Consider the following 26,138-nt stretch of genomic DNA (forward strand, 5'->3'; position numbering starts at 1 on the left):
TCCTGATCAAAATTGGACCTTCCTCTGTTAATTAGAATGTGATGAATCGTTGGGATATTGAATTATAAGAGGAAAAGTTAAGATAATGGGTAGGATTGTATTTCAACTTTATAGCCATTAATAATTTTAACTTAGTTTTAATAAAAAAATCAATTTAATTAAGAAGTCATAAACATAGTGGTACCATTGGGAAGGTAAAAGAATAATGTCTACCATTGAGAAAAGTCGATAGTTGGATGGTACCAGTGAGAATTGCGGATTGACGTAAAAGTCAAAACTACATCACTTATTTAGAAACGGATGTCAAGTATATATTGCATCAATTGAACAGTTCGACATTGAGCAAGTTCCTGAATTACACTCAATATAAACTCTCGCATCATCTTCGAGTTCTGCTACCTGAACTGTACACCAGCACCAACCGAGAGTTTCCGACGATGCAACGGCAATAATCTTCGTTAGGGTTTCTGTTTTAAAGTCAATTTCCTTCTCTTACTTTTTGTTCATCACAACCAAATATAATTTCTGCGCAACAAATTGCGAAAATCGTCATTCATCACTTGCACTGATCACAAAATTCAAAACTCAAAATTGTGTTTATAAAACCTAATCGAAGATAATCTGTCCACTTTATATACTTCATCTTTCTGTAAAATTTACTCAACAAATTTACCAAATATGAGCGGAAACGAGTTCAGATTCTTCTTGTCTTGCGATATCAATCTTCCTCTTACCTTCCGAATTGATCGTTTGGAAGGTATTCTTCCCTCTCTCAAGTCCCCAATTTCAGGTAATTTCACTCAATTTTTATTTTTTTCGTTTCACTCGTGTATTTTGGAGGTCAAAAAATTGAAATTTAGGAGATGATTTTGTCCTAGAGCAAATTCTGTGATATGCATTGTACTATCTGTTTTCGTAATTTTTTAGTTGCATAATTTCAATTTTTGTTTCTTCGTTTCTTTCGTTTATTTTGGAGGTCAAAAATTTGAAATTTAGGAGATAATTTTGTAATTCTAGAGCAAATTCTATGATATGCATCATACTATCTATTTTTCGTAATTTTTTAGTTGCATGATTGCTCAATTTCAATAATACGTGCTCAGTTTATAGTCTTGCGTGGAAATTTGAATACCTATTATCATCAATTTGTTATTTATGATAGTATTTTTTTTCTACTATGTTATGATTTTGAACTTATATTTGCTCGAAGATCAAGGTGATATGTTGTTTGATTAGTTGATATTGCTTGTGTTTACCCTAATTGTTGTGACTACTGGTTTTGTGATGAAAGCTGGTGCAGACGCTGGTTATGCAGCAGAGGAGAGGAGGGGAGAGCTTTATGTTGAATGCGCGTTGTTCGTCAATGGTGCTCCTTTTGGACTGCCTATGAGAACCAGGTTTGTCTGTCTTCTTGATGAACTAAATTATAAGTGAATTTAGTTGTTTTCATATATTGTAGAATTTTGGTTGATTTTAGTTTAACTTGCATTGGCTTGTAAAGTTTTACTTGATGTTGTATTGATACTGTAATATGAACTATAATGTCATATTATGAAGAAAAGGGTTGTTAACATTGACCAAGTTGAATGATCTGTTTTGGTAAATTGGCAATTACAGTTGGGCTTGCTGGCCCGATGCTTATTATATACTACCTCTGTTTTTATTTAGTTGCAACGTTTTGACTTTCACGCTTGCCAATGTACAATTTCAAATCGTTTTATCTCTAATTGTATGTAAGTAAAAATTATAAAAATTTGATATTATGAAAGCTTACATCGAAACGAATCAAACAAGACCCCACATGACTATATTTTGTTTAACATATAAATCAATAAATGTGGTCAAATAAGAGAACATGAATAGTGCAATTTGTCAAACGTTGCAACTAAAAAAGAACGGAGGTAGTAGAAAAGATGATGAATTTTTGCATCTGTGATTGACCGTTTGACAAGTGTTGAGGAGGAGGACTCCTTCAACAATGATGTTAGTCGCTGTTGCTATTGATATTGGAGAACCTTTAATTCATAGTCCTTTCGATTGCAAATAGTTGTTCTAGTTGCTTTTTATTGTGTGTGCTGCCGATCTTTGACCATTAAAATCTTTACCTAGTTGATAATTGTATTAATAAGAAATTGATATCCTAAAAATAAATATCTATAATAACCTAATAAGCTTGAAAAAAACTCTGATCTTGAAAAAAGAATGGAACAACTAATAAATGGAGGGAGTATGATGTAGTCCCATATATGGTTTTGTTGCTAGTTTGCCCGCTTTTGTGTACTGTTTGTCTCAGTATTTCTCAATTTAAGCTCATCTATACAAATATATTAAAAGGTGTTTCTATCAAACGAACGGTGCCACGTGGCACTCTTCTCAAATACACATGTTTATAATCTCAATAAAAAAATATTAACAATGTGTAGTTAGTAGGATTCGAGCACATGACTCTTGAAGAGAAATATGAGTGTTTAACCACTAATCCAATATAATTTCAATACTTAATGCTTCACAATAACATATTAAAGGCTCATAAATATATGGAATTATAAAAACATGTAGACAAATTTTTTGATTTTTAACCCTTTTATTAAGTAATAATATTTGCTTACCCAAATTCCGTTGAATTTTTCCCCCCTATTTCCTTAGAAGCTTTTTTGAACAACCTATCATGCCATAACTTTTATTTTCCAATTTCATACTAGACAGAATATTACGAGAAGCTGATAAAAATATGAAAATTTTAAAACATATTTGATAATTATAACTATCGCCCAGGGTAAAATACTAGTTTTCTTCTATAAAGGTGAGAAGTTTTTGGGTGTGGACATACATGCAAGATAGGAGTTGGAAATGATTGCTTTGTGTAGGTTTATGTCATTTTAGGTCTTTGTTTATCTATATTGTGATCCCTTTTCTGCTTTCAACCCATTTCCAAATTTTTAACAGCTTATTGCTAATTGGATGCAAATCACTAATGCACCTTGTCTGATGCTTATACATATCCTTGTACCTTTGTATCTTTGTATCTTTGTGAGCTAGATTGTAAATCTTTACTGTTGGGATTCAAAAAACTCTTGTAGGCTGGAATCTGGGCAGTCTTTTTGCTGGAGTGAGTTGATTACATTGAGTACCAAATACCGAGACCTCACTGCTCACTCACAACTTTCTTTTACGGTAATCAAGACCTTCTAATTGTACCTTTAAGTTTCTCCATTTGCTTAAAAGAAGAATTTTATGTAGTGTCACTAGTTATACGCTCAAAGTAAATTAATTCGTTTTTCTTCTTTAAACACGTTTTATACTGTGTATGCTTTGGCTTTAGGTGGACCACAAGTGAGAACTAAGTTTTATGCTCCTAGTTTGTACCTCTCTGCATTGTAAGTCAAAATTAATAATGATGCATGTTTTTTCGTGCTCTGGCTACTATCCTCTGATATGACCCTCCTGAATGTTTCTCTGGTTAGTAAAGAGCATGAGTTTGCCTTGTAAAGCTACTAAATTTCATCAGCCTTTTGCATGTCAATAGATATTGTTGCCGCTTGCTTATTTCTTGATGGCTAATTGAGTAATTGAATTGGTTCCCTGCATCTTGCTGCTTTCAGTTTTTATTAGCTTGAATTTTCAAATATTTGAAATATATGTTGGACTTACTCTTTTGGGTCTCCCACATCTTCACTCTATTAGTAATTTAGCACCTTGTAGGATGATGGATGCCAATTATATTTTCCCTGGTTGGTTACCTTTCAGCATTTACATGTCTGGCTACTCCCTGTATCTTAGTCTGCTTGTGGGTTCCCATTTCCAAAAAAATTAGGTATGGGATGTTTCTTGTTGCAAAGGTGAGGGGCTTATTGGTGGAGCAACCATTCTTCTCTTTAACAGCAAGAAGCAACTTAGAACTGGGAAACAAAAACTTAGGTTGTGGCTGGGAAAAGAAGCTGATGGAGCCTGCCCTTCTTCCACGCCTGGAAAGGTTATCAATTTCCTTCTGATTTGGATAGGTTGCAACTTATATGGTTCTTCATGTAAGAAGTATACAAGCTACAGATTTTAAGTGTTTTATGAAACATCCGATCTTACTTTAGGTTCCAAGGCATGAAAGAGGAGAGTTGGAGCGTCTGGAGAAGCTTATGAATAAATATGAAAGAGGGCAAATTCCACGCGTGGATTGGCTAGATCGACTGACATTCAAGGCAATGGAGAAGATCAAGGATCGTGAAAGTTGTGGAAGCAGGAGTTCCCAATTATATATTGTTGTTGATTTTTGCAGTTTCGAGCATCAAGTTGTATTCCAGGTAATTATGTGAACCTTTCTTATATCCACGACTTATAATTTTCTAATATTTGTCTGTCTCCTCCTCTTGTTATTACAACTTCTTATGATCGAAATGTTTGTAATATTTCTCTTTTTTTTAAAGATGTTTTAGTGTTTCCTTCATATGTAGTATCTTAACAAGGATGGTGTATTTTCTTCTCAATCTCATGGAGTTTACTCAACTGGAATGACACTGCATTCACTTGCCTATAAGTCCGCCCACCTAGATTTGTTTGGTTATGTTGCATTCCGTTTTCATGAAAGTAGCAAATTTGTTGGTAGAACATGATGATTATAATATTGATGTACTCCATTCTATGTTTCTTGTTACTTTATTTGTCTTGTCTCAAGTTCTTCCGTGAAGGACATAATGTGTGTTTCTTGTTGTTTTAGCTAAAGCTGGTGAAAGATATGCTCCCCCAGTCTTATATAGGTACCCGTGTTTACAAGGTTGAATTTGTTAATCTCTCACAAACCATATTGCAAATATTTCTAGAATAATAATAGTTGTTGAAAGTACTTTTCTATATGCATCTATTGGTGTACTTTTTATGATTCTATTAATGGATATCAAGAGAAATTTTGCAGTCAGAGTTTGACCTTGAAAACTCGAATTTATTTATTTTTTAATATTTTGATGAAACGGAAGGAGTCCTTTAATAGACCAGAATGCGGAAAAAAGAACAGCTATTTGCAGTTCAAAGATCTTTATTGCGTCATTATTGCTCTGAATCACTCTTGTAGGATTGTGCCTCTGATGTCTCAAGTATAGATGTCCAGGGAAAATCTGCTGTACCTCTGGAATACTAAAGGTGAACTAGTACACTACGTGCTGTAGGTTCTGTTTTCTGACACAAATATAGCTCTGATTCTTCTACTCCATAATCAGCTGCTAGAACCTTGTTTATCTTTTGGCATCACTTGCGAGCACACATTGTTGTCATATTCTATGATAGATTAGTTGAGTTATTGTTATATGAGAAATTGACCGTGTGCTTTTCAATTGCATTTGCCTTTTTATATTTCTATAATGTGTACTGTTTGTGTACTCAGAAGAGCTACTAATCTTATACAAGATGGCTGTTTTTTTTGATGTAGGAATCTGGGCCAAATGTTTTCTTACCATCTCCAATAGGTGCAAATGAACTTGTTACTGTGTGGGATCCAGAGGTGGGAAAGATAAATCCTTCTGAGCACAAGCAGATAAAATTAGCTAGGAGCTTAACTCGTGGTATCATTGATCGGGATCTGAAACCAAGTTCCAATGAAAGGAAGTAAGTTCAGATATGACAATTAATATAGAGTAGTTTTCAATTATTGTGCTCCATAGCTCAAAGTGGCTGTCCCTCTTCCTCAAGGCTGAAGATCTTGTTTAACAGCCTCACTGCCGTGATTATTTACCACCTGATTGTTATGTGCAGCTGACGAACTCAAAATTTAGTTGGCATTGTAGCTAGGAAATTAAAATTTTTGTAACTTCAAAACTTTATAGTACTTTCCGTGATTTAATTACTCTTCCCGTTCGGTGTGCAGTTGAAACAAAGGGTTTCAGTATCTCTTGATGATTGACAGGTCTTGTCTTACATATGCGGTTCAATCATAGCCTCATAGGCCTGAATTATCCATGAATTTGCTTGTTGGTTCTGCTCTTTTGTTTCTTGTCAGTAGTAATCTAGTATTTACTATCATATTTATTGCTGTTTTCTCATCATCAAGAACAAAGTCTGAGTTTATAATTCCTATTTTCTTAATGTTAAGAGTGATACAAAGAATATTGAAATACCCACCAACAAGGACCTTAAGTGGAGAAGAAAAGCAGCTTCTATGGAAATTTCGGTTCTCATTGATGTCAGAGAAGAAAGCTCTCACAAAGTTTCTTCGATGTGTTGAATGGAGTGATGTGCAGGTCAGGACACTTGAATTTCTTGCCTTCTGTTACTCCAATTTTCCTTCTCTAGATTGCTACCTTCTACTATAGTATTGCAGGAAGGTTCTGCACGAAGATGCTCTATTAGTTAATCTCAGTTGGTTTGATTGATGAATATTCAGGAAGCAAAGCAGGCAGCTGAGTTGATGGGTAGATGGGAGATGATTGATGTTTGTGATGCGCTAGAGCTGCTATCTCCTGTATTTGAGAGTGAAGAGGTTAGTGTTGCCATTAGCTGGTCTGTTGTTGGATTATAGTCTCAGTTTTAACAATTACATTATTCCGGGTGCACCTCTCTGTAGACCGATCCAGCTAATAATTTGTAGAAATACCCAAGTACAGCAATAGGTAGCAAAAAGTTTCTTTTTTTTTTAAAGAAAATCTAAGCTACATCTTGGCTCTTGCGTAAATCATGTCTTTTCAACAGGTTCGTGCATATGCTGTGAGCGTCCTTGAGAGAGCTGATGATGATGAGTTGCAATGTTATCTTCTTCAGTTAGTCCAGGCCCTTCGTTTTGAGCGCTCAGATAGATCATGCCTATCTCATTTTCTTGTGCAACGCTGTACATTTTTGTCCTTGTCTTTCTATTATGGTTAATGTTTCTGGTATAGTGACAGTTAACATGCTTTAAATCTATTTGCAGCTTTACGAAATATTGAGTTGGCCAGTTTTCTTCGTTGGTATGTTGCTGTGGAACTTCATGATCCTGCTTATGCAAAGCGCTTTTACTGTACCTATGAAATGCTAGAAGAGAATTTGTTGAAGGTAGATAAAATTTCAACTTTCATGCAAGAGACAGTTGCTTCTAATTGTAAAACACATGCACAAATAGTTATACTTGATAGGAACTCTTTTTATATGATTTACATGAGAACATAAAAAAGGAAGATGGGAAAGAATACCTTGTGATTTTAACGAAAATTTCCCCCGTAAAGATCCTTTACATGGAAGTGTTGTAATACCTTCTGCCAACAGTGAAATGCAACCATCTAAAATTCGTGGCGTTGGTTGGAATCGACTCCTGCAGGTTATGAAATACACATGTATGATTGTATAAATTGATGGTATATTGTGGTGTATTTTTAGGTGGAGGAATCTTTTATTTTGTATATATAAGCTTGTATCACTTTTTTCTAGTCTGCAAGGCCTTTTTAAGGTCGAAATATTGTTTTTCTTGTAAGAGTGAATGGATTGTAGAAATCATGCTAAAGCTTAAGATCAGCTCGTCTTTTATGTGATGTGTTGCACGCTCATTTAATGGTGCGACATCTTAGTAACCCTTTTATGACATTATGAGTAACCCCTCCAAAAATTTATTATTTACATCGACGCATTAACAATTATCCTTATATAACCTTATTAATATCAGTAGCCCTATTTATTTATCCAGTTTTTCCTTTTATGCTTAGTCAGTAACCCATGTCACATCATTAACTAATTGCATGGTTTGCCGCATACAAGAATTTGTAATTCAAGATACCACTGATGTTTTGTGTGTGTGAGCTCATGTGTGACTTTGATATATAACTTTGTAGGTCTATGTTGCTATGCGGTAACTGTTAAGCTCGTCTGTTTATTCATCTTGCTGGTTGTAAGTACCTTTATTATCTATGTTCTGGCAGCTATCAGCTGCTGAGACTGGAGGAGAAGATGGGTTCAAGTTATGGCAAAGTTTGGTTCGTGAAACCGAACTAACAGCTCAGTTGTGTTCTATAATGAGGGATGTCCGTAATGTGCGTGGTGGAACGCAAAAGAAAATGCAAAAGCTTAGACAGCTTCTTTCAGGTCTTCTCAGTGAGCTTACCTATTTTGAGGAGGTATGACTTTTTCGTTCTTTGGAGAGTTTCAACTTTCAATCTTCTATTTTTAACATTCTTTAAAGTCACTTTTTTGCATGTCGTACCAAGCAGTTGCCTTTTTTATATTATACTGACATGGCTTTGAATCTGATGAAGCCAATACGATCACCGTTGCATCCCAAAGTGCTCATTACTGGGATTTTGCCAAATGAGTGTGGATTATTCAAAAGCACGTTGCATCCTTTACGACTGACTTTCAGAACTTCTAGTGGGGAAAATTGTAAGATTATATTTAAGAAGGGAGATGATATGCGACAAGACCAATTGGTACGCTTCACTTTAATTCTCTTTATTCATTCATAAACCTTCAGCTGATATGTGAATATGTTTATTTAGTATTTATTATAATGAAGAAAGTTTTATTTTGCTATTTTATTCTCCTCTATATTGCGATACTTCTATCTTGTAGGTAATTCAAATGGTCTCTCTCATGGATCGGTTGCTTAAATTGGAGAACCTTGACCTCCACCTGACTCCATATAGAGTCTTAGCAACTGGGCAAGACGAAGGGATGATGGAATTTATACCATCCCGTTCTTTAGCTCAGGTATCGAAACCTTAAGTATAGTTTTTCCTTTAACCCTTCATCCCTTGTGGCCAAGGTTCGAAGTCATGTCTATACTTTATGTCTTTGTATCTGTTGCATGTTTCCTCCATCTCATGAGTTGCTGAGGTATCCTTGAAAGTTGAACTATATCTAACAGTCTACTGTTTGATCTCCAGATTCTTTCAGAACATCGTAGTATCATCGGATTTCTTCAGAAATGCCATCCTGATGAGGACGCACCATTTGGAATAACTGCTACCTGTCTTGAAACATTTATTAAGAGCTGTGCTGGTTATTCTGTTATCACTTATATTCTGGGTGTTGGAGATAGGTAATTCTTAAGCTTTAGAATATTACCGTATGAGTCTGGGCTTTTCTGCTTCTGGGTTATTTAACATCCCTGAAATTTTTGGTAATTATTTTCGTGTTCGAGTACACTTTATTTATCTTTAACAGTCATTAGGAATAGTTGAAAGGATTCTGATCAAGAGTATATTAGGTGAATTATGCTTCCTAGTTCCTTAGCTAATTAATACGGAGTATATAATTTTAAAATGTTAGTGTCTTTTCTGGTAACAAGTAACTTATGAAAAAGATAGAAAGTCTAATTTCCCATTTAATTCTTTTCATGAGCTTTTGGTTGGTTCGTATCTTCCTCCTTTTATCTACTTATGTTGCAAAGTTTGGTTTTGGCTAGAAGTTGATGAAGAATAGAAGATAAAATCCATCCTTTGTGAACTTTTCTTTCCTATGACCATGTTGAGTATGCTTCCTCTGTTATTTTAGTTGTAACATGAGGGATAGGCATGGAGTTTTTAGGAGATTCATATGATGAGAAGTGCTGGATGGAAATCGTATCGTACATGTGATGAGGAGAGAGAAAGAGGAAATTACACGCTAATAAGAGGTTTGTTGTAACTCGCAACTAATTCATACATCCAACATAAGGAAGTGTTATAGGGGGTTTCATAAAAGAAGGCGCCTAGCTCCCCCTTTGCCTTCTCCCCTAGGATTGATAGCTTTTGGCAAAGGCGGCTAGTCTATTCAACTCTTGTCCAGTCCAGTCTATTCTTGTTAGAGTGTCCTCCAGAGACAAGCCTACCGGGGTTGATTTCCTACTAAATAAACCGGGCGGGTATAAACTTGTTACTAAAAGAAACCAGAGGACTATAAGTCTTAACTTTATGCTGTCGCTGTAATCATTCAGGATGCCTGTGCATGTGCACTCAGTGAATAGTTGTGCCTTCTTTTTTGTTGATTGTTATCTTTGGTTTTCTTTCTTGGTTATTTTTTTTAGTTATGCCATGTGGATCTATGAATGGATAATATATTCATTGATCTTTGTGCTCTGTAGGCATCTAGACAATCTTCTTTTGAGGGATGATGGACGACTATTTCATGTAGATTTCGGCTTCATTTTGGGTCGAGATCCTAAACCATTTCCACCACCAATGAAACTATGTAAAGAAATGGTTGAGGCTATGGGTGGAGCTGAAAGGTATTGAGTACATTTAGTTGTTTTGTGTTGTTGACCTCCTATATGGATTTATCCTCATATTAGCTTATAGTCTTAATCATGTCCTCACTGATTTTTGTGTGGCGGTTTAGGTTGAACATGTCTATGCATCCTTGTCATGTTATCTTTTACAGTGAACACTTTTTTTGTGGGTCTTGCAGCCTATACTACACAAGATTCAAATCTTACTGTTGTGAAGCATTCAATATACTTCGCAAATCCAGCAACTTAATTTTGAATTTGTTCCATTTGATGGCGGGTTCTAACATTCCTGACATTGCTTCAGATCCTGAAAAAGGCATTTTAAAGGTAACTTTTGGTTTCGCCTTATCATATGTATTTTTATGGTCTGTGTGGATATACCATTGTAAAACCCGATGGCTATTTACATAATAAGTTCTGAAGATTCCATTGATGTTGTCTAGCTGCAAGAAAAGTTTCGGTTGGACCTAGATGATGAAGCCAGCATACACTTTTTCCAAGATCTCATCAATGACAGTGTTAGTGCGTTGTTCCCACAAATGGTTGAGACGATCCATAGATGGGCGCAGTATTGGCGTTGATCTGTATATTAGTTGTGGAGCTATCAACATCCATGCAGATGATTGGTAAGACATAACGAGCACAACTCATTATTGTAAATGTTGGCAAGCTATTTTGAATTCAATGCATTAGTATTGCGAGCCATATTAGGTCTAGAAATCCCACCCCCTAAAAAATGAAGAATTGTATGTGCTCGGACTGGGCTTTTTATTATATTTTTATTTTTATTTTTTTTGGGTGTGTGTGTGTGTGTGGGTGGGGGGGGGGGGGGTTTAGCACTTAGCAGAACTGTCTTGTAGTGACTGGCCCCAAATCATCTGCTTCAGACTGCGTACTGCATGCGGAAAGCTCTGTTAAAACAGTTCAGTTTAACAGTTCAACTGACCGAACTGAACAATTTAACTTGCCTGCTTTTTCCCGGTTCCAACCATCAGAACTGGACAAACCCTTTTATATTGACTGAACCGGATTGTTGGTTTTCTGAACTGACTGGAAACAGTCAACACAAACCTGTTCAACTGAACTGGATCTGATGGCCCTGTTTCACAAAAAGTGTTGACGGCCCCAAAATTGACCAGATTGTCCCGTGGAAGGACTCCATCTGCTGCATTTGATTAGTGATGGCCACTGGTGCGGGCTAGGCGGGCCGGACCGTGGGCCGTAGCGGGCTGGGTTGAGATTTCACGGCCCAGGACCAGACCGTGAAATTTATGGGTTGGATGGGCTGGTTTGCGGGCTGAAAAATCTTGGCCCACACCGGTCTGTTACCGGTTTTCACGGTTCGAAAAGCGGTTCTGGCGGTTCGTGGGTCTGGTGGGCTGGACCGGGCTGGTTGGCCGGCATGAGATTTTTTTTTTCAAACTTATTTAATCATTGAAATTATTCATTATTGTTATATAAAATCTTTAAAATGAATAAAAATATATACAACTATTAAAATTAATGATTAATTTCATTATTTAAAATTTTTATTGAATTATAATATATGCAATTTGATTAAAATATACACAATTTGGTTCAATAATAACTTGGACTGGGCTGGTCCTGTTCATGGGTTGGGCTGGACCGGTTTCGTGGTCCGGGCTGGGCGGTTTTAGTAGCGGGCTGGGCTCAAGAAATCTGGCCCACGACCCATCCATCAATTTCACGGTTTGAGCTGGGCTGGACCGGGCTTTTTGTGAGCCCGGCCCACACAGCCCACGAGGTGGGTTGGGTTGGATGGGCTGGGTTGGCCCGCACTGTTGGCCATCTCTACATTTGATTGATTAGTGGGGGAAAACCGGAAAAAGGAAAGAAAGAAGAATGTGAGACTTGTCGTATTTGATCTTTCCATCTTTGTGGTTTAAACTGTCTTAAGCTTAACCAAACCAGGTGAGTCCAATCAAGCCTGCGAATATATATAGTTCTATGGGGCCGGGACCAGATAGGCCGTTCATTAAACCATCTATTTTTTGGTCTTAGGAAATGATCCTATGTAGTTACGTTGTTGGTGCTGTGGCCAATTTTCTGTTAAAACTTAAAAAGGAGTCTGTTGCTTTAAGCACACTCTCATGTAAACCTCCCATCTCCCACTTGTGATTACCATTGACAAACTATTCTGTACCTGTCATGTCGTGCATTTCTTGCAGATTGGATCTTTCTAGCACGTATAACTGCTGGTTTGAGCTTTTCATGTGCACGAGTCGCAAGGCATCAGATACAATGTCTCCGTCCGAAAAGATACATTATCGGTTTGGCAAACTTTCTTAGCAAATGTTCTGATGGGGTGTGAGGGGGGGAAAGTTTGCAACTTTGCACATTGCAGCAGATGTATTATTTTTTATTTGTTCATTTTTCTGTCCCTTTCTTAGTTTCTTCTATCCTTTTGCTTGATACTTCAACATATGTACAGTATAACAATGCCTGGTCTAGTATTCTAAGTATAACATATGTACAGTAATATTTTCTCATACCAATTATTTACCTCATTTTAATGAGGTTCCATGTAAAGCTATGAAAGTTATATATCCTAGTGTAATTATTTACTTGATTTATTTGGAGTTTTTATTTTTTTGTTTCTAGGTGTTGCGGAAGCTATTAACTTACCATACACAGGAAATTAAGAAATTAGAAGAAGAAAAACATTGAATTTGAAGTTTGAACCTTATATAACGAATAGTTAATTGGTCCCAAGTTTGGTTGATTTTGCTCCTAATCCTTAAATATAAGGTGTCTTTTAATTTTTTTTTTGATAATTTATAAGGTGTCTTTTAATAATCGTCCAAGTTGGTGTAGTAATTTGTTAAATGTATAAAATAAATAGTCTTTGCACTCTTTTTTAACACTTCAAAAGCTTGATACCAATCTTAAACCATAGGTCGTACTTGGGAGTAATGGCTAATAAGAAAAGTTAGCTCTAATAAAATACAACAGTCGTTACACACATGTTTAAATGAGATGAATGCGTAATAAATTATTACAAGATGAACGTAATTTTTTGCTTTAAACGAATCATTTTACTTAATAAAGTACCAATCTTAAACCATAGGTCGTACTTGGGAGTAATGGCTAATAAGAAAAGTTAGCTCTAATAAAATACAACAGTCGTTACACACATGTTTAAATGAGATGAATGCGTAATAAATTATTACAAGATGAACGTAATTTTTTGCTTTAAACGAATCATTTTACTTAATAAAGTAATTATAACCTATTTAAGGTTAAAACAATCTATCTATACTAATATATTAAAAGGCGTGCTTAACAACGTCGATGCGTCACGTGGCACCCTCCTCCTGCCACCAGAATTTCGCCACGTGTCTATTAACCAACAAAGTCAAGTGGTCATTATTTTAAAAATAAATATGTTGAAGCTTGGGCTCGAACCCCTGACCTTATGTAAGGGTTTTCAAAAAATCACCCTCGCATCTAACTTCTCTTATTGATCCATGTTTCCACAGTTAATGTTATTAAACATATCCCTTGCATCCTTAAAAATAAATAAATTTGCATGTTCATTAAAATTAATTATGTATGCATGATACCATTTGAATAGCAGTGTTGACCACTACAATACTACCCTTAGGGAGTTTTAGTTCATGTAATCTATGTACAATAAAAAAAATTTAGAATTAGTGTAGTATAGGATTTGATCCCAAGACCTCAAGTACATATACTAAAGTCTTAACCACTAGGCTAAGTTGTGTTTATTGTTATTATCATAAAGTATTATATTAATAAATGAAATTTTTTCTTACCCGGGCCATAGCCCGGGCCTAATAACTAGTTACTTTAATTAAAAGTGACTCCTTTTGGCTAAGAAAGTGACTCAATTTGACCAAAAGTAAATTATTTTCATAATAAATTTATTATACACCCGGTATATATATAATGTTAACTGTATGAGAAAGGCGAGATATCTAAATTTTGGAATATGAGTGTGGTTTATTTTTTGTCATTTCACTTGAAATAGAACCTATCAGTTTCTCTATTTCACATTTAGATATCTAATAATTATATATATTTTTTTGAGGAGACTAACAATTACATATTTAGTCTTTTCCTAATAGTCACTATTAGGGGTGAGCAGAAATTTCAGGTACCCATACCCAAACCTGGTGTGAACCTCCCGGGTCCGAACCCGGTCCAGGTCTAACTGGGTCCGGGTCCAAAAAATTGGACCCAGTTGCATCCGGTTCCAATTATGGATAGAATTTTGTCGGACTCAGTACCCGTGGGTACCCATTTTGACCGGTTCCAGCTCTGGGTACCTGATTGGAGCGGGTCTAGGTCCGGGTACCCGTACTTAGAATTGGTTTTTTTCATATACTCATATAGAATTGGTAATAGGATAATACTTCCTCCGTTTATTTTTACTCGCTCAATTGGCCTTTAGGCCCATTTAATTTTTTAAAAAAATTTTATAGCTCAATTGGCCCATCTTAGTATGTTGTTAAACTTACAACTGGGTTCCCAATTCTGGACTTGGTACCCACCGGGTCCGGGTCTGGGTCCAAAAATTTAGGACCCGGTTTGACCAATTCCAATTCCAGATTTGTAATACCCACTGGGTCTGGGTCTGGGTCTGGATCCGGGTCTATAAAATACTATCGGGTATCCGGTTGTGCTCACCCCTATTCACTATTTATATTTCAAAACTTGATTCTTTTTAGGAAAAAAGGAAAAGATGATTAGTCGTCTAACCTTTCTCTTCCTTAAAAACGTTTACTCCCCATGGAATTTCCCATGGAATTTTACTACCAATATGAATCAACCCACCACTAAGTTTTTAGTCAATTTGCATGTGAGATACATGTAAAAAAATACAAGTCAAATAATGGAAGCATCATTTTGATTCAATTCCAATACGAATCAAACTTTCATTGACCAATTGAGCATCAATCTTAACTTGCCATTCTCATTCCATCTCACAAATCCCACGTGGCAACACTTGAATGGCCAAATCACTGTAATCCCAACACCCTCATGTTTTTCCAAGTTTTCCTTTCACGTCCACATACGTTGTTAATGGGTTCCCATTTCGTTACTGGCAAAAGCTAACCAGCACACTCGGAGCGTTATATAAGATAACTAAAAATAAAATTAATAGACGAATTTAAACATTAATTACAAAGATAGATGCATGATTTTGACATGCAATTCAAGATTTAAATCTTTTTAAAAAATATGTTTAGTGCTTCGAGTGTGCTGGTTAGCTTTTGCCGTAAAATCTTTTTAAAAAATAAATCATTTTGAGGGGTTGTTTATTTAAAACAATAATCACATCTCAAAGGGTATTCCCGTAAAATCACATCTCAAAATTTGGGTAATCCCTGTTTTAAAGAAACTCTTCTCCTCTTTCTCTCTCGCACATTCAGATTCTACGCTATCTCTCTCTCTCTTCTTTCTCTCACTACTCTTTACAGGTGCGTTTCGAAACTGCAATCACTAATCAATCTTAGTTCTAATTCGATCTCATTTTGCATGTTCGCGATTTGTTTAGTTTTAGATGTAGTTTAAGATTTAATTGAAGCATTGAATTTTCAGTTTTCTTACTGTTTGTTAATTGTTCGAGAATTAGGTTTTTTATCTGCTTAATTTTCTGTAAGATTTTGCTTGCTTTGATTTTTGTGAAATTTCGTCCTTATTTGATCTTAATTTCAGCATTTCAGTGATTCTACCAGATCATGCATTCGCATTTTGCATTTTGATTTTAGATTTTAGATGTTTGGTTTTCATTGTTGAATTTAGGTTTAGCGATGTGGATCTTCTTTCCAGTGATCTGATGTTTTATTGATTTGAATCGTGTGTGTAGATCTGCATATTTTTTAGCTGTAATTTGAATTGTAAAAAATGACGATTTAGCTCATCGTATGAGAAAATTAGCTTTAGTATGATGTGATTTGATGGAATTTGGTTGGTGACTTTTCGTTGCTGAATTTTCTTTTCGACAATTGAGATCTTTAATTAATGCGCGTGTCTTTTTGTTTTTTTAAAGTGTGGTGAAATTTAGATCAGCCTTGTAAGTTTATTGTTTGTGACTGGCGAAACTTTTTGTTGTTGAGATCTGTTGGATTCAGGAACATGTTGCTAGATTTTTGAATTTGAACTCAATTTTTATAGTTCAGCAGCGGTGCGCCGAGAATTTTGGGTGATCTGTAGTGCCTGCTGCATTCAACTGATATTCATTTTTTAAATTCCAGCTCAATTGTTCTCACCTTTTTGTAAATGAGCCTGATTTCACTACACTTTTAATGTCTGATGTTGGTGTATGGAATTTTATTGAATGTAGAGGTTAGTGACATAGTCAACTGGTAAAATGGGGCTTACATTCACAAAGCTGTTTAGTCGCTTGTTCGCGAAGAAGGAAATGAGAATTCTTATGGTGGGTCTCGATGCGGCTGGTAAGACCACCATTCTCTACAAGCTCAAGCTTGGAGAGATCGTCACAACTATACCCACTATTGGTAAGTCATAATCCTCTAAAGATCTTTCCGGCTTGATTTGTGCTTAATTCAATTGTTATAGCTGGTTGACCGAGGGTTGTGGTAATGAGTTCACCTAGTTTTTACCCATTTAGTTGCCTCAATTCTGGTAGTATTGAAAAGGCTGATTGCTCTTCTTTCTCAATGATGGATCTTTTGCAATCTGCATCCATCACTCATGTGTATTGTGGAAGTGAGAGCATGTGGTTAAGCTGGTGGACAATTTACTCTGCTTGCTGCTATGATATTCAAACGTTAGAGACGCAACTTGATTTTGTTTATGTGGGGCAGTAACTTAATTGCATTGGGTGTTCTCATCATATTAAATGGTTGTCTCCATGCAGCTTGACATTGTGATATCACCGAGTGTAGTTTTTTGCATGTCACCTGTTCATACAAAATTTTTGATTCCACTGGTACGAGTCTCTATGTGAGGCAGGATCTGTATGTGGACTGTAAATATTCATAGGTAGACAGATTTGTAGTATAAATCTGTTTGCCTTTTCTTTTGTCATTCTACACAAACTTTTTCTCGAGTCTTTGCCCTCCCTGAAATCCTAATATGTAACATGATCCATAGAGACTTTAACAGTTAACTTGCATGATAAAAGATGTCATTTGAAGTTGGGGGACCATATTTGATGTAGATACCAAGAAGCTTTTTGAAGGGTCTGATCCCAGTGGGGAGAAGAAATGTAGAAGGCTGCACACCTCCTTTAGGATTAGTATCACCAGGCCACTGTCTTTGCAGTCTGCTGCTTGTATGATAGATCTACAAGGCTATGTTTGCAGCATAATTGATATGACTTGCTCTTGACGCTAATGATGTATACACAAAAGTGTTGTAGACTGTAGTATGATAATGTCCAGTATGAGCACTGAGATTAAGCTTTTGACTGTAAAATAAGCAAGTGTGCATGCTAAATTGATACCTGATTAGATGGAAAGATAATTGCACCAAGGTGAAGTCTGAATTTCTGATCTCATCTTTACATGGATAATAGTACTATAAAACACCCTGATTATTGGTTTTTTAAAGTCTAATAGAATATGACCAGGATAATCAATTAGATCCATCTTTTACAAGATATGCTATGTTTTTTGTTTTTTGTTTTGATATATCTTGTATCTGCAGCATGCACTACTTTTTTGAATTCTTCAGCCTCTTGTATATGCTAAAAGAAGTTGTCTATTTGTTGCAGGTTTTAATGTGGAAACTGTTGAATACAAAAACATCAGCTTCACAGTCTGGGATGTTGGGGGTCAAGACAAGGTTTGCTTACTGTCTTCTTTTTGAAGTTCTGTTAATCAATATTGAATACAGTATTAAGTTGGATTAAATTCTGATCCTGTACTTTCTCGATTTATGTTAATTTGGTAGTTCTGTCAGAAAATTTGGATGATAAGCACGCAATAGAGTGACGATTCTATAATGCCGCAACATAAATATTTTAATTGAACTTTTTAGTGAATCTATAATTTGAATAATAAATTATGCATGAGAATAGGAGAGGAGTGAGATGAGAGATGAGTGAAATGGGTGAGGAGAAAGACTATCCAAATTAGGGCGACACTTAGTACTTTTTGTCCAGTGTTTGACAACTTCAGTAAAAGTCACCCAAGTGAGATCTCTGAGGACAAGTTGATATACATGACTTTTCTTTGGATAAAATAACGTTCAAGAGCTGTTAATGACAAAACTCATATATGTGCAGATCCGTCCATTGTGGAGGCACTACTTCCAAAATACACAGGGGCTCATTTTTGTGGTTGACAGTAATGATAGAGACCGTGTTGTTGAGGCAAGGGATGAGTTGCACAGGATGTTGAATGAGGTATGCTGCATTCTTTGGGACTAATTACTTCATTAGCATTATTACAGTGTTTATGGTAGGTGGTAGAGTTTTTATTCATGCTACAATTTCTTGCATACTCCTTGTAGACTGAAGGCAAAATTTATGTTCTAGAAGTTGGTTGTTCCATCTGATGTATATATTGGATATGAATGTTCTCTAATTCTTTGCTGTTGAACAACTATTGTTATATAGAACTTAGTTACATGCACTTTTTAGTTTTATAAATCAGAGCTTATGTAGCAAACTTGCCATGGACCTGAGTTCTGATAATTTTTTTTGCTCAGGACGAGCTGCGTGAAGCAGTGCTGCTTGTTTTTGCTAACAAGCAGGATCTTCCTAATGCAATGAATGCTGCTGAAATTACTGACAAACTTGGCCTGCACTCTCTCCGACAGCGTCACTGGTAATAACGCTTCAGGATTTGTGGACTTACTCAAATGCCTTGTTCTGTGAACTCTTATTTAATTATATAAGTTGATTTTCTGTGCTCAGGTATATCCAGAGCACTTGTGCAACCTCTGGGGAGGGACTTTATGAAGGACTTGATTGGCTTTCTAACAACATTGCAAACAAGGTATATGCCATGCTGATTTCTATTAAATTGTGTAGGCTTTTCTTAATATTTGCAGTGGATGGTTTATCATTGTTAGTTGTTTATGATCAACGAGCTTGATAGCGCGTCTTTTATTCTTTGCAAAAGTGATGGAAATTAGCCTCAAAAATATAATTTTGTTTTATAATTTTCCTCCTTGGATTGTTATTGCTGACGGTTTGGTCAACTATATCTAATTCTTCAAATGATTTACAGGCTTGATGAATTGGGCGTTTGTCATGCACAGTTTGTCCTGGATGCAGGGGTGAAGATTATCTAAGTCGCATTTGTTTTTTTAACCATCGTTACCTAGAAAAGTCAGTTTGTGGTTGTAATTTTGTGAATGGAAGTGATAAGCTTTTTGCTTAGAGCTTTGGATATGGATATATGTTACTAAATAGTGGTTGAGCGTTGCCTGCACTCCAAAATTCTTTGGGTTACCATTTCTGTAATGCATCTGCATAGATGCAAGTGAAGTTAAATCCTGGCTCCTGGTAGTAGTGATTCAGTTTAGTGAGGTTGTATTGCTATCCTTTAATATCGTACCCACAATATTCATTTGCCTAGTAGTTTTGTTGGCCTTGTGCATTTGGATGATGCATTCAGCATTTTGTAGTAACAGGACGATCCACGGACAGTAGCAGTTACATTGTTTAACAACTGGCAAGAGTTTCTTAAAGTACTAATGTTTTCACAACTGTTAGTGATATATTTATGGTGGTTTGCTCGTTTGATGTTTGTTTGATGTTGAGTTGGCTGCCTGAATGTGATGTGAAGTATTTTTTTTCCTTTTATGATGAGATTTGCATACTCATACCACACACTTAATAAGGGAAATGCTAATTGATTCTATTTCCAAATCTGGTTGTTTCTCACAAACATGCTTTAAGCCTCTAAAAAGTGTTTGAATAGGTGAATTTAGAGGGACATTTCTTTTGTTTGGATATGATATGGAGAGACATAGGAAAGAGAATTAGGAAATTTATTTATCCTCCCTAAAGCCAAGTTATTCCAAATAAGGGAAAGATTTGGAAGAACATACAAGTGCACTCTTCCATCCTTCCTTAACTTCCCGTCCTTTCCCCTTCTACATTTCGTCAATTATTGTTGTCCAAACGAAGTGTTGACACTAAAGAAAATAATGCATGGAAGCTAAAAGTTTTCCGATTTGGATGTAAAAGTGAGTGATGCCAAATTGCTACTCCATCCGTCCCATAATATAGTGCATACTTCATTTTTGGTGGGTCACACTTTAAAATCTTTAACCAAATATTCTCATTTGTATATATGAAAAAACATATTCATGTGGGATCTTGTTAGATTCGTCTTAATGTGTAGTTTCATAATATCAAACTTTTACATTTTTTATTAATACGGAATTGAAGATATTAAAGGTCAAAGTTACGTCTTGAAGACCGTGTAAAAAAGAAACAAGCACTATATTATGGGACGGAGAGAGTACTATATTTACGGAATATGTTGTGATATATCACACCATACAGTTAGCTTGTTGTAGTCAAGCGGAAAATATACTTGCATTTATCTAATCAAACAACAATAGAAGTCTTCTCCTTCAACTCTTGGGCAAACTAGCTGAGTCCGAGGGAGTTTTTTTTTTCACCATACACTATGAAGAATAATTATAAATTTTAAGGTAATAGGTATGGAGATGATTACAAATCCATCAAAGTGCAGTTATCTTCCTCACCTTCATCATATTCATCCAACATGTATTCTGGCTCTTGTTGATAATCATCTTCAAAAAGAAACGGTGCAGCCGCTCTGCATCTTAAGTTCGGAGGTTTCCTGTCATTCATGTCTATTGCAGAGATAATCTTGTCTTTTATGCAGTTTTCAATGGACTCTCCATCAGTATTGCCCATCTGCATGCCAAGGAGACCGAAACATTCACCTCGGAAGTTTGGATCATCTGAAGACATAATCAGGCCAGCGATGCTTCTTGCAAGATCAGGGGCATGACTGTGAATCTGAAAACCGAAATAAAAGACTAAAAGTGAGATTGTTGTACAAGTAGAAACATGGATTCAACATGCTAGAAGTTTTCTAGCTTTGCTTATCCCCCAGGGACATCTGAGGTATTTAAAAGTAATTTCATGTTTATGTCGGTATCTTATCAGAATTTAGTGTCGCAATTATGTGTTTGGCTGCTGTTAGAAGAGGAAGTAAAGCTATAGATGAAATGTTTATTTACCTTAAGAGCATGGTCACTAAGAAGAGCCCCGGTGTATCTTTTCTTCAAATCATCCAGCGCAAGACTGATGGCTTCCTTCATTATCTTTGTCTCGAGTTGATTTCTTTGCCTTACAGGTGGTACAGTCACCTTGGAAGCAAGTCAAGGAAAAACGGTATACAGCAGAATATAGCACAAAAGATGCATGTCTTCTGAGCCTTTCATTAGAATGAAAGGGCAATATATGTAACTTGTAATGGATATTGCTTAGCATAACAATGGACGGCAATGTCGATATGAGTATTTGGTGGAAAGTTCTCCCATTCAAGAAAAAGAGAGCTCTCTTCATCGGCAATAATTCGTGGAGTCAGCCCATAGCTATTCCACTTGACGCTTCTGAAGGCTTTGACAACTGACTGGTGGACTGAACAAAGCGAGAAGTCTCTACAATATAGAACCTGGAAAGTTGGGCGTTAGGTAGTCCATGTTAGATAAGTGTTGTTATAGACCCTCTTTCTCAAAATCTTAGACATAATTCTATACAAACCAACATCAGAAAAAGTTATAGAATTTTATTATTTTGGCAATATATGAATATGAAATGTAAGATGAAGCATGAATCAGATTTGAAATTTTTAGAAACAACTTCCAAAATTCTTACTACTGAATACTTCTTTGTATTTAATTCCAAAGAATTTTAAGCATATTTTCCATGTTTTTCAGGCAGGTGGACGTCTAAAATGTGACTGAAGCATTTTTTACTCATATAATCTGGTACTACTAAAAAACAGGGAGAACTATAGGAAATAATAGGGAAACTTCAAAGGCACACTAAACCAGAACAAGGCTTTAGCCTTTTACGATTTACACATAGGATCACCCAGCAACTTCGTAAACTGAGTTCATGGACTGAAAGAACATTTCATAGAACATCATCCACCACAGAATACTGACCTCTGTTGTCGGCTCAAAAGCCTTCAAGCATAATGGGTTTGGTGGACCCAAAAACTCATTGTTGCTGATGATAATTACAACTTCCACAGCCAGTGCATCAATTCCATGCTTCTGACCGCATGCTTGTCCGTTCCCCACCTTCAGGTTATCTCTAAGGAAAGAAGAAAAGCACTATTCATAATTACGAACAAAATATGAAGAACCATCTTGTCATATCTTATTTCTCACTCAAGTTGTTTCATTTTCTCTCTTGCTAAAAGGAGAGAAAACCAAGATCCTACTTCATCCTATAAGAGCAATAGGCTAACACATTCGGCCCGTATATTTGTTCACCTGCTCGAAAAGCAGGATTTGCACTTTTCACTTAAACCATTTCTATGTTTACACACATAATCCTCAAACCCTGATGCTAGCTGTTGTATGTTTGATGAATCAGAGGAAGGTAATGTCAACTCGGTAGCTAGAACAACGTTCTCATGTTGGATTCCATATTGATCACAACATTCAGCCACCAGCTCTATTGCAATGTTCTGTGAGAAAAACAGGAATAAACAATTACTTTTACGCCTAACTTACCATGCAATTGTATGAAATGCTAAGTGATAGAAGTTCTAATCTATTTCAACTAGCCTTTATAATCAGAATATCAGGGAATCTAAAAAATTTGCAACAACTGTCATGCCTCTTCAGCATCTTACATACTTCCCACAAGGACCGAGCAATACGTTTGAAATAGGATCATAGACATTTTTATATAACTTATACAGAAGCAATAATCTAGTAGTTGACAGTACTGAATGTAGCAATTTACTGAAGGATAGGCAAACAAGTAGCTACTGGAAAAGAAGAAAGCCTAAGAGCTCAAGGTCTGCAATCATACATGTTATTATTTGGTTGTGTTTTCTTTTTCTTCGGGTGGGAGGGAGGGAGGGGGGGGGGGGTGAGAGATATGTTATCTGATTAACTGATACGATTTCCTTAATACAATAGTAAGAAGCTGAACTTACGTATATCTTCAGAAGAAGCATCTGCACAACCATATCAAAAATAAGTTTAGGTAAAGGTGAAAAAGGAAAGCAAATAATTCTGTGCTATAGTCAATTAGAGTGAAAGATGAAGCCAATTGCAGAATTTTTTTTTCTTAGATCTCCAGGATAGACAAACTAGAATTAAGGCATAATGTTTGAGGGCACTAGCTCAGATCCGCTGTGATATCAAAGATACTAGAACGTAGAAATGCCTAGCCCTTTAACTTGGTAGGTTAATGATATCAGCGTAACTAGAGATACCCAGCTAGCTAAAATTTTATGCTCTCTGTGTGGAGATAATCAAAATCAAAAGAAGACCATGTACAAGAAATCACGAGTCTAGTGTACCTTTCCGAAAAAGGAAGCCATATCTGCCAATAATACTTCCATGTTCGCACAACTGGACATAGACACTTCAGTTCCACTGAGAAAAGGAAGAATAAAGAAAAAATGATTTGACCTGATTATGTATATGTACATGAACATGAGAACATCACACTTAATAGCTGACAACCAGACCTGAACATAGCATTTGTCTTTGGAGTTGAAGGGAGCTTATTTATCCTTCTGTTAGAAGCACTTTCTTTTAGGTTCAACTTGTAATGAGAAAGCTCAGGATTGCCAAGGCCTGCAGACTCTGCTATTAGTGACTACATAATACCAGCTAACAAACAGCAGAACATTAGATATAAGAAAGTAATCTTGTATGTTTGGCCACATCTCAGTATCTCAAAGAAGACTAATGCCATTAATGATCACCAGCATGCACTATATGCAGCTGATAAAAAATTCACCCCACCCCCCTTTTTTTTTTACTTCAAATTATGATGATCAATATCCTTACGTTTCTGAAGGCAGACAAAGATCAGCCTCCTCATAAAGAATACAAGAGAAACGTTATCAGCCAAAAGTCAGAGCAATGCAAAGCCAATAATTCATGTTGAAAACAGTCCGAAGCACAGAAGAAAATAGTTACAAGTAATTGATACAACTCTATCCACAAAGCTCGTGCTAGTATCTAGAAATTTTCATTTGAACCAAGCAAAACAAAACATGAGGAAAGCTACTTATATCAAGGAAAATGTTTAGCTGGTGATCCAAAGACCAATATAGCACTGAAAGTAAAAAACAGAAAGGATTCTAACTTACTCGTGGTTGTGATTGAAAGCATACCATCTGCATTATAACACAAATCCACACCAAAAGAGCAAAGATGAAAAATCATTCAACATCAATATGGATAAAGCTCGCACCCGGCCAGATAAATACTCAAATAATCACAAAGGCTCATGAGTCATGACACTAACCCCACTCGGCGAACACATTATAGCCAAATCTCAAGTCCTCGAATTCTTTCAAGCAACTTCCAGCCCCAGTATCAGAAACTGCCGATACAAACTCCAAATTAAACATATACTATATATTATATGTGTAAAAAAAAAAGCTTACTGTCCAGCAAAGTAGGTAATCACACTCAAATTACAACTAGTATCAATTATCAGAGAAAAACTAGATAATCAAATATTATTCTCATGACATCCAGTCAATCACAAATTGAGCATAGAAACAAACGATTGGAGAGCATAGCAATTGCACAAAATACTCACTTTGATTAAATTTCATAAAACTTCAATTAATACAACTCACAAGTAGCATCAATAACTCTAACCAAAAAATCAATAATCAAATATTGTTCTCATACTTTCACGTCCATTTTATTACACTTAACTTTTAAAATAGCAATTACATAATATACATAGTTTGATTAAACTTTCATCAAATTTCACCAAATCATGTAGTACTACATATTATGAGGCAAATAAAGAATAACTTGATATTTGTGTGAGGAGAGAATCAGAATGCGCGATTTTTCTGATGATGACGGAGAGTCGACAAGGATCTCCTGATAAACGACATCTTTGAACTGCGAATGAAATTAACTGCCGAAATTTTGAAATAGCAAATGTAAATTATGACTAGTTTTGAAGAGTATGATTTGATAAAACAAACAAGAATTCGTAAGATTATGATCTGAATTACTTCGATATTAGCAAAATGATTACCTGTTTGCAGAGGTTCGTCACCTCCATTGTCGCAATCATCAAATTGAGGTTTCGCGCGGAAAGCTATATTTTGGGGAAAACTGTATTTCGCTCTTTTTTAGCTGAACTAGTTCGCAAATAAGGAAATGTACCGAAGTGTATGTAGACTGTAGAGCATGGTCTATAATCTATGCTTTAGCACTAGTTAGACATCTTTCGTGGTTGTAGGCTTGTAGCAATTAGTAAGTCCGGATTCTCTTTACGTCCCAAGGTTTTTATCCATGATGATGTAAGGAAAATATCATGCGACAAAAATTTAGCTAGTTAAATAGTCCGAATTTATTATACTGTAATCCGAATGATGGATGTACCATATATATTGTACATTTAAAGACTATTTTTTGATAAGTTAAAGGTAATTTAGATACAATTTGAAAAGCAAATTATTAATTTCTTATTTCGAGTTAGTTGAAAAGAAGGATTCACATCATCATACGAGAAGATCAAGCAAAATAAGGGAAATAGATGTAAGATTTATCCAATAATATAAGTATAACGAGAAATTTCAATATGCTTCTACTCTCCAACATATATTCTTAAAACTTAATAATATTCTTTTAGTCATGTTTTAAATTTGAGAAATGACTTTCTTAGTTGCTATTCACATTTTTTCTTACATAAAATCTTACGATATAAAGCTCATATAAGACTCTTTTATAATATTTTACTGTAAAATACGGTAACTTTTTGCTCCCAAAAAGCTACTTGACCCTTACTTAAAAAAGTAAAAACAATTTCCTTTAA

The 26,138-nt window shown here is 35.7% G+C and overlaps 3 protein-coding genes across 13 annotated transcripts; 2 read left to right on the top strand and 1 right to left on the bottom strand.

Moving 5' to 3' along the window:
• The first annotated feature begins 330 nt into the window (after positions 1-330).
• On the top strand, positions 331-12,741 carry LOC104897374 (phosphatidylinositol 3-kinase, root isoform). 2 transcript variants are annotated; one of them, XM_010684233.3, is made up of 18 exons: positions 331-790; positions 1,301-1,397; positions 3,081-3,174; positions 3,815-3,973; positions 4,086-4,295; positions 5,414-5,589; positions 6,074-6,221; positions 6,365-6,460; positions 6,670-6,805; positions 6,887-7,008; positions 7,866-8,060; positions 8,199-8,369; positions 8,512-8,649; positions 8,826-8,980; positions 10,004-10,147; positions 10,327-10,474; positions 10,591-10,773; positions 12,337-12,741. In XM_010684233.3, the coding sequence occupies exons 1-17, from the start codon at positions 679-681 to the stop codon at positions 10,726-10,728; spliced, it is 2,439 nt and encodes an 812-aa protein (XP_010682535.1). In that variant the 5' UTR covers positions 331-678; the 3' UTR covers positions 10,729-10,773; positions 12,337-12,741. The 2 variants fall into 2 exon arrangements, with proteins under 2 accessions (XP_010682535.1, XP_010682534.1); XM_010684232.3 differs by having other exon boundaries at positions 332-790; positions 1,292-1,397.
• A 2,715-nt stretch (positions 12,742-15,456) lies between these two features.
• On the top strand, positions 15,457-19,688 carry LOC104897375 (ADP-ribosylation factor 2). The gene is made up of 7 exons (XM_010684234.3): positions 15,457-15,612; positions 16,479-16,653; positions 17,874-17,944; positions 18,387-18,506; positions 18,812-18,930; positions 19,020-19,101; positions 19,336-19,688. The coding sequence occupies exons 2-7, from the start codon at positions 16,506-16,508 to the stop codon at positions 19,339-19,341; spliced, it is 546 nt and encodes a 181-aa protein (XP_010682536.1). The 5' UTR covers positions 15,457-15,612; positions 16,479-16,505; the 3' UTR covers positions 19,342-19,688.
• A 955-nt stretch (positions 19,689-20,643) lies between these two features.
• Positions 20,644-25,565, bottom strand: LOC104897376 (type 2 DNA topoisomerase 6 subunit B-like). Of its 10 annotated transcripts, none has more exons than XM_010684235.4 (12): positions 25,356-25,562; positions 25,124-25,232; positions 24,600-24,677; positions 24,442-24,468; positions 23,812-23,920; positions 23,641-23,716; positions 23,272-23,292; positions 22,598-22,794; positions 22,265-22,415; positions 21,575-21,768; positions 21,332-21,461; positions 20,644-21,107 (listed from the first exon to the last, which is right to left on the bottom strand). In XM_010684235.4, exons 1-12 carry the CDS (start codon positions 25,392-25,394, stop codon positions 20,793-20,795), a joined length of 1,446 nt encoding a protein of 481 aa, XP_010682537.1. In that variant the 5' UTR covers positions 25,395-25,562; the 3' UTR covers positions 20,644-20,792. The 10 variants fall into 10 exon arrangements, with proteins under 10 accessions (XP_010682537.1, XP_048502229.1, XP_010682538.1 ...); XM_048646272.2 differs by having other exon boundaries at positions 25,124-25,216; positions 25,356-25,424; XM_010684236.4 differs by lacking the exon at positions 23,272-23,292 and having other exon boundaries at positions 25,356-25,563.
• Between the last annotated feature and the right edge of the window lie 573 nt (positions 25,566-26,138).

Source organism: Beta vulgaris, chromosome 6, assembly GCF_026745355.1.
Source record: "Beta vulgaris subsp. vulgaris cultivar EL10 chromosome 6, EL10.2, whole genome shotgun sequence".
Lineage (NCBI taxonomy): Eukaryota > Viridiplantae > Streptophyta > Magnoliopsida > Caryophyllales > Amaranthaceae > Beta > Beta vulgaris.

Bases quoted from the DNA above. Each gene is read 5' to 3' on its own strand.
- LOC104897374 (XM_010684232.3), top strand. From the start codon at position 679: ATGAGCGGAAACGAGTTCAGATTCTTCTTGTCTTGCGATATCAATCTT. The intron at 8,061-8,198 runs GTATGACTTTTT...AATCTGATGAAG, and splicing joins AGCTTACCTATTTTGAGGAG to CCAATACGATCACCGTTGCA. The intron at 8,650-8,825 runs GTATCGAAACCT...TTTGATCTCCAG, and splicing joins CATCCCGTTCTTTAGCTCAG to ATTCTTTCAGAACATCGTAG.
- LOC104897376 (XM_010684235.4), bottom strand. From the start codon at position 25,394: ATGATTGCGACAATGGAGGTGACGAACCTCTGCAAACAG. The intron at 24,678-25,123 runs GTTATTCTTTAT...TTGTATCGGCAG, and splicing joins TCTCCTCACACAAATATCAA to TTTCTGATACTGGGGCTGGA. The intron at 21,108-21,331 runs GTAAATAAACAT...TTCGGTTTTCAG, and splicing joins TTAGTGACCATGCTCTTAAG to ATTCACAGTCATGCCCCTGA.
- LOC104897375 (XM_010684234.3), top strand. From the start codon at position 16,506: ATGGGGCTTACATTCACAAAGCTGTTTAGTCGCTTGTTCGCGAAGAAG. The intron at 17,945-18,386 runs GTTTGCTTACTG...ATATATGTGCAG, and splicing joins ATGTTGGGGGTCAAGACAAG to ATCCGTCCATTGTGGAGGCA. The intron at 18,507-18,811 runs GTATGCTGCATT...TTTTTTGCTCAG, and splicing joins TGCACAGGATGTTGAATGAG to GACGAGCTGCGTGAAGCAGT.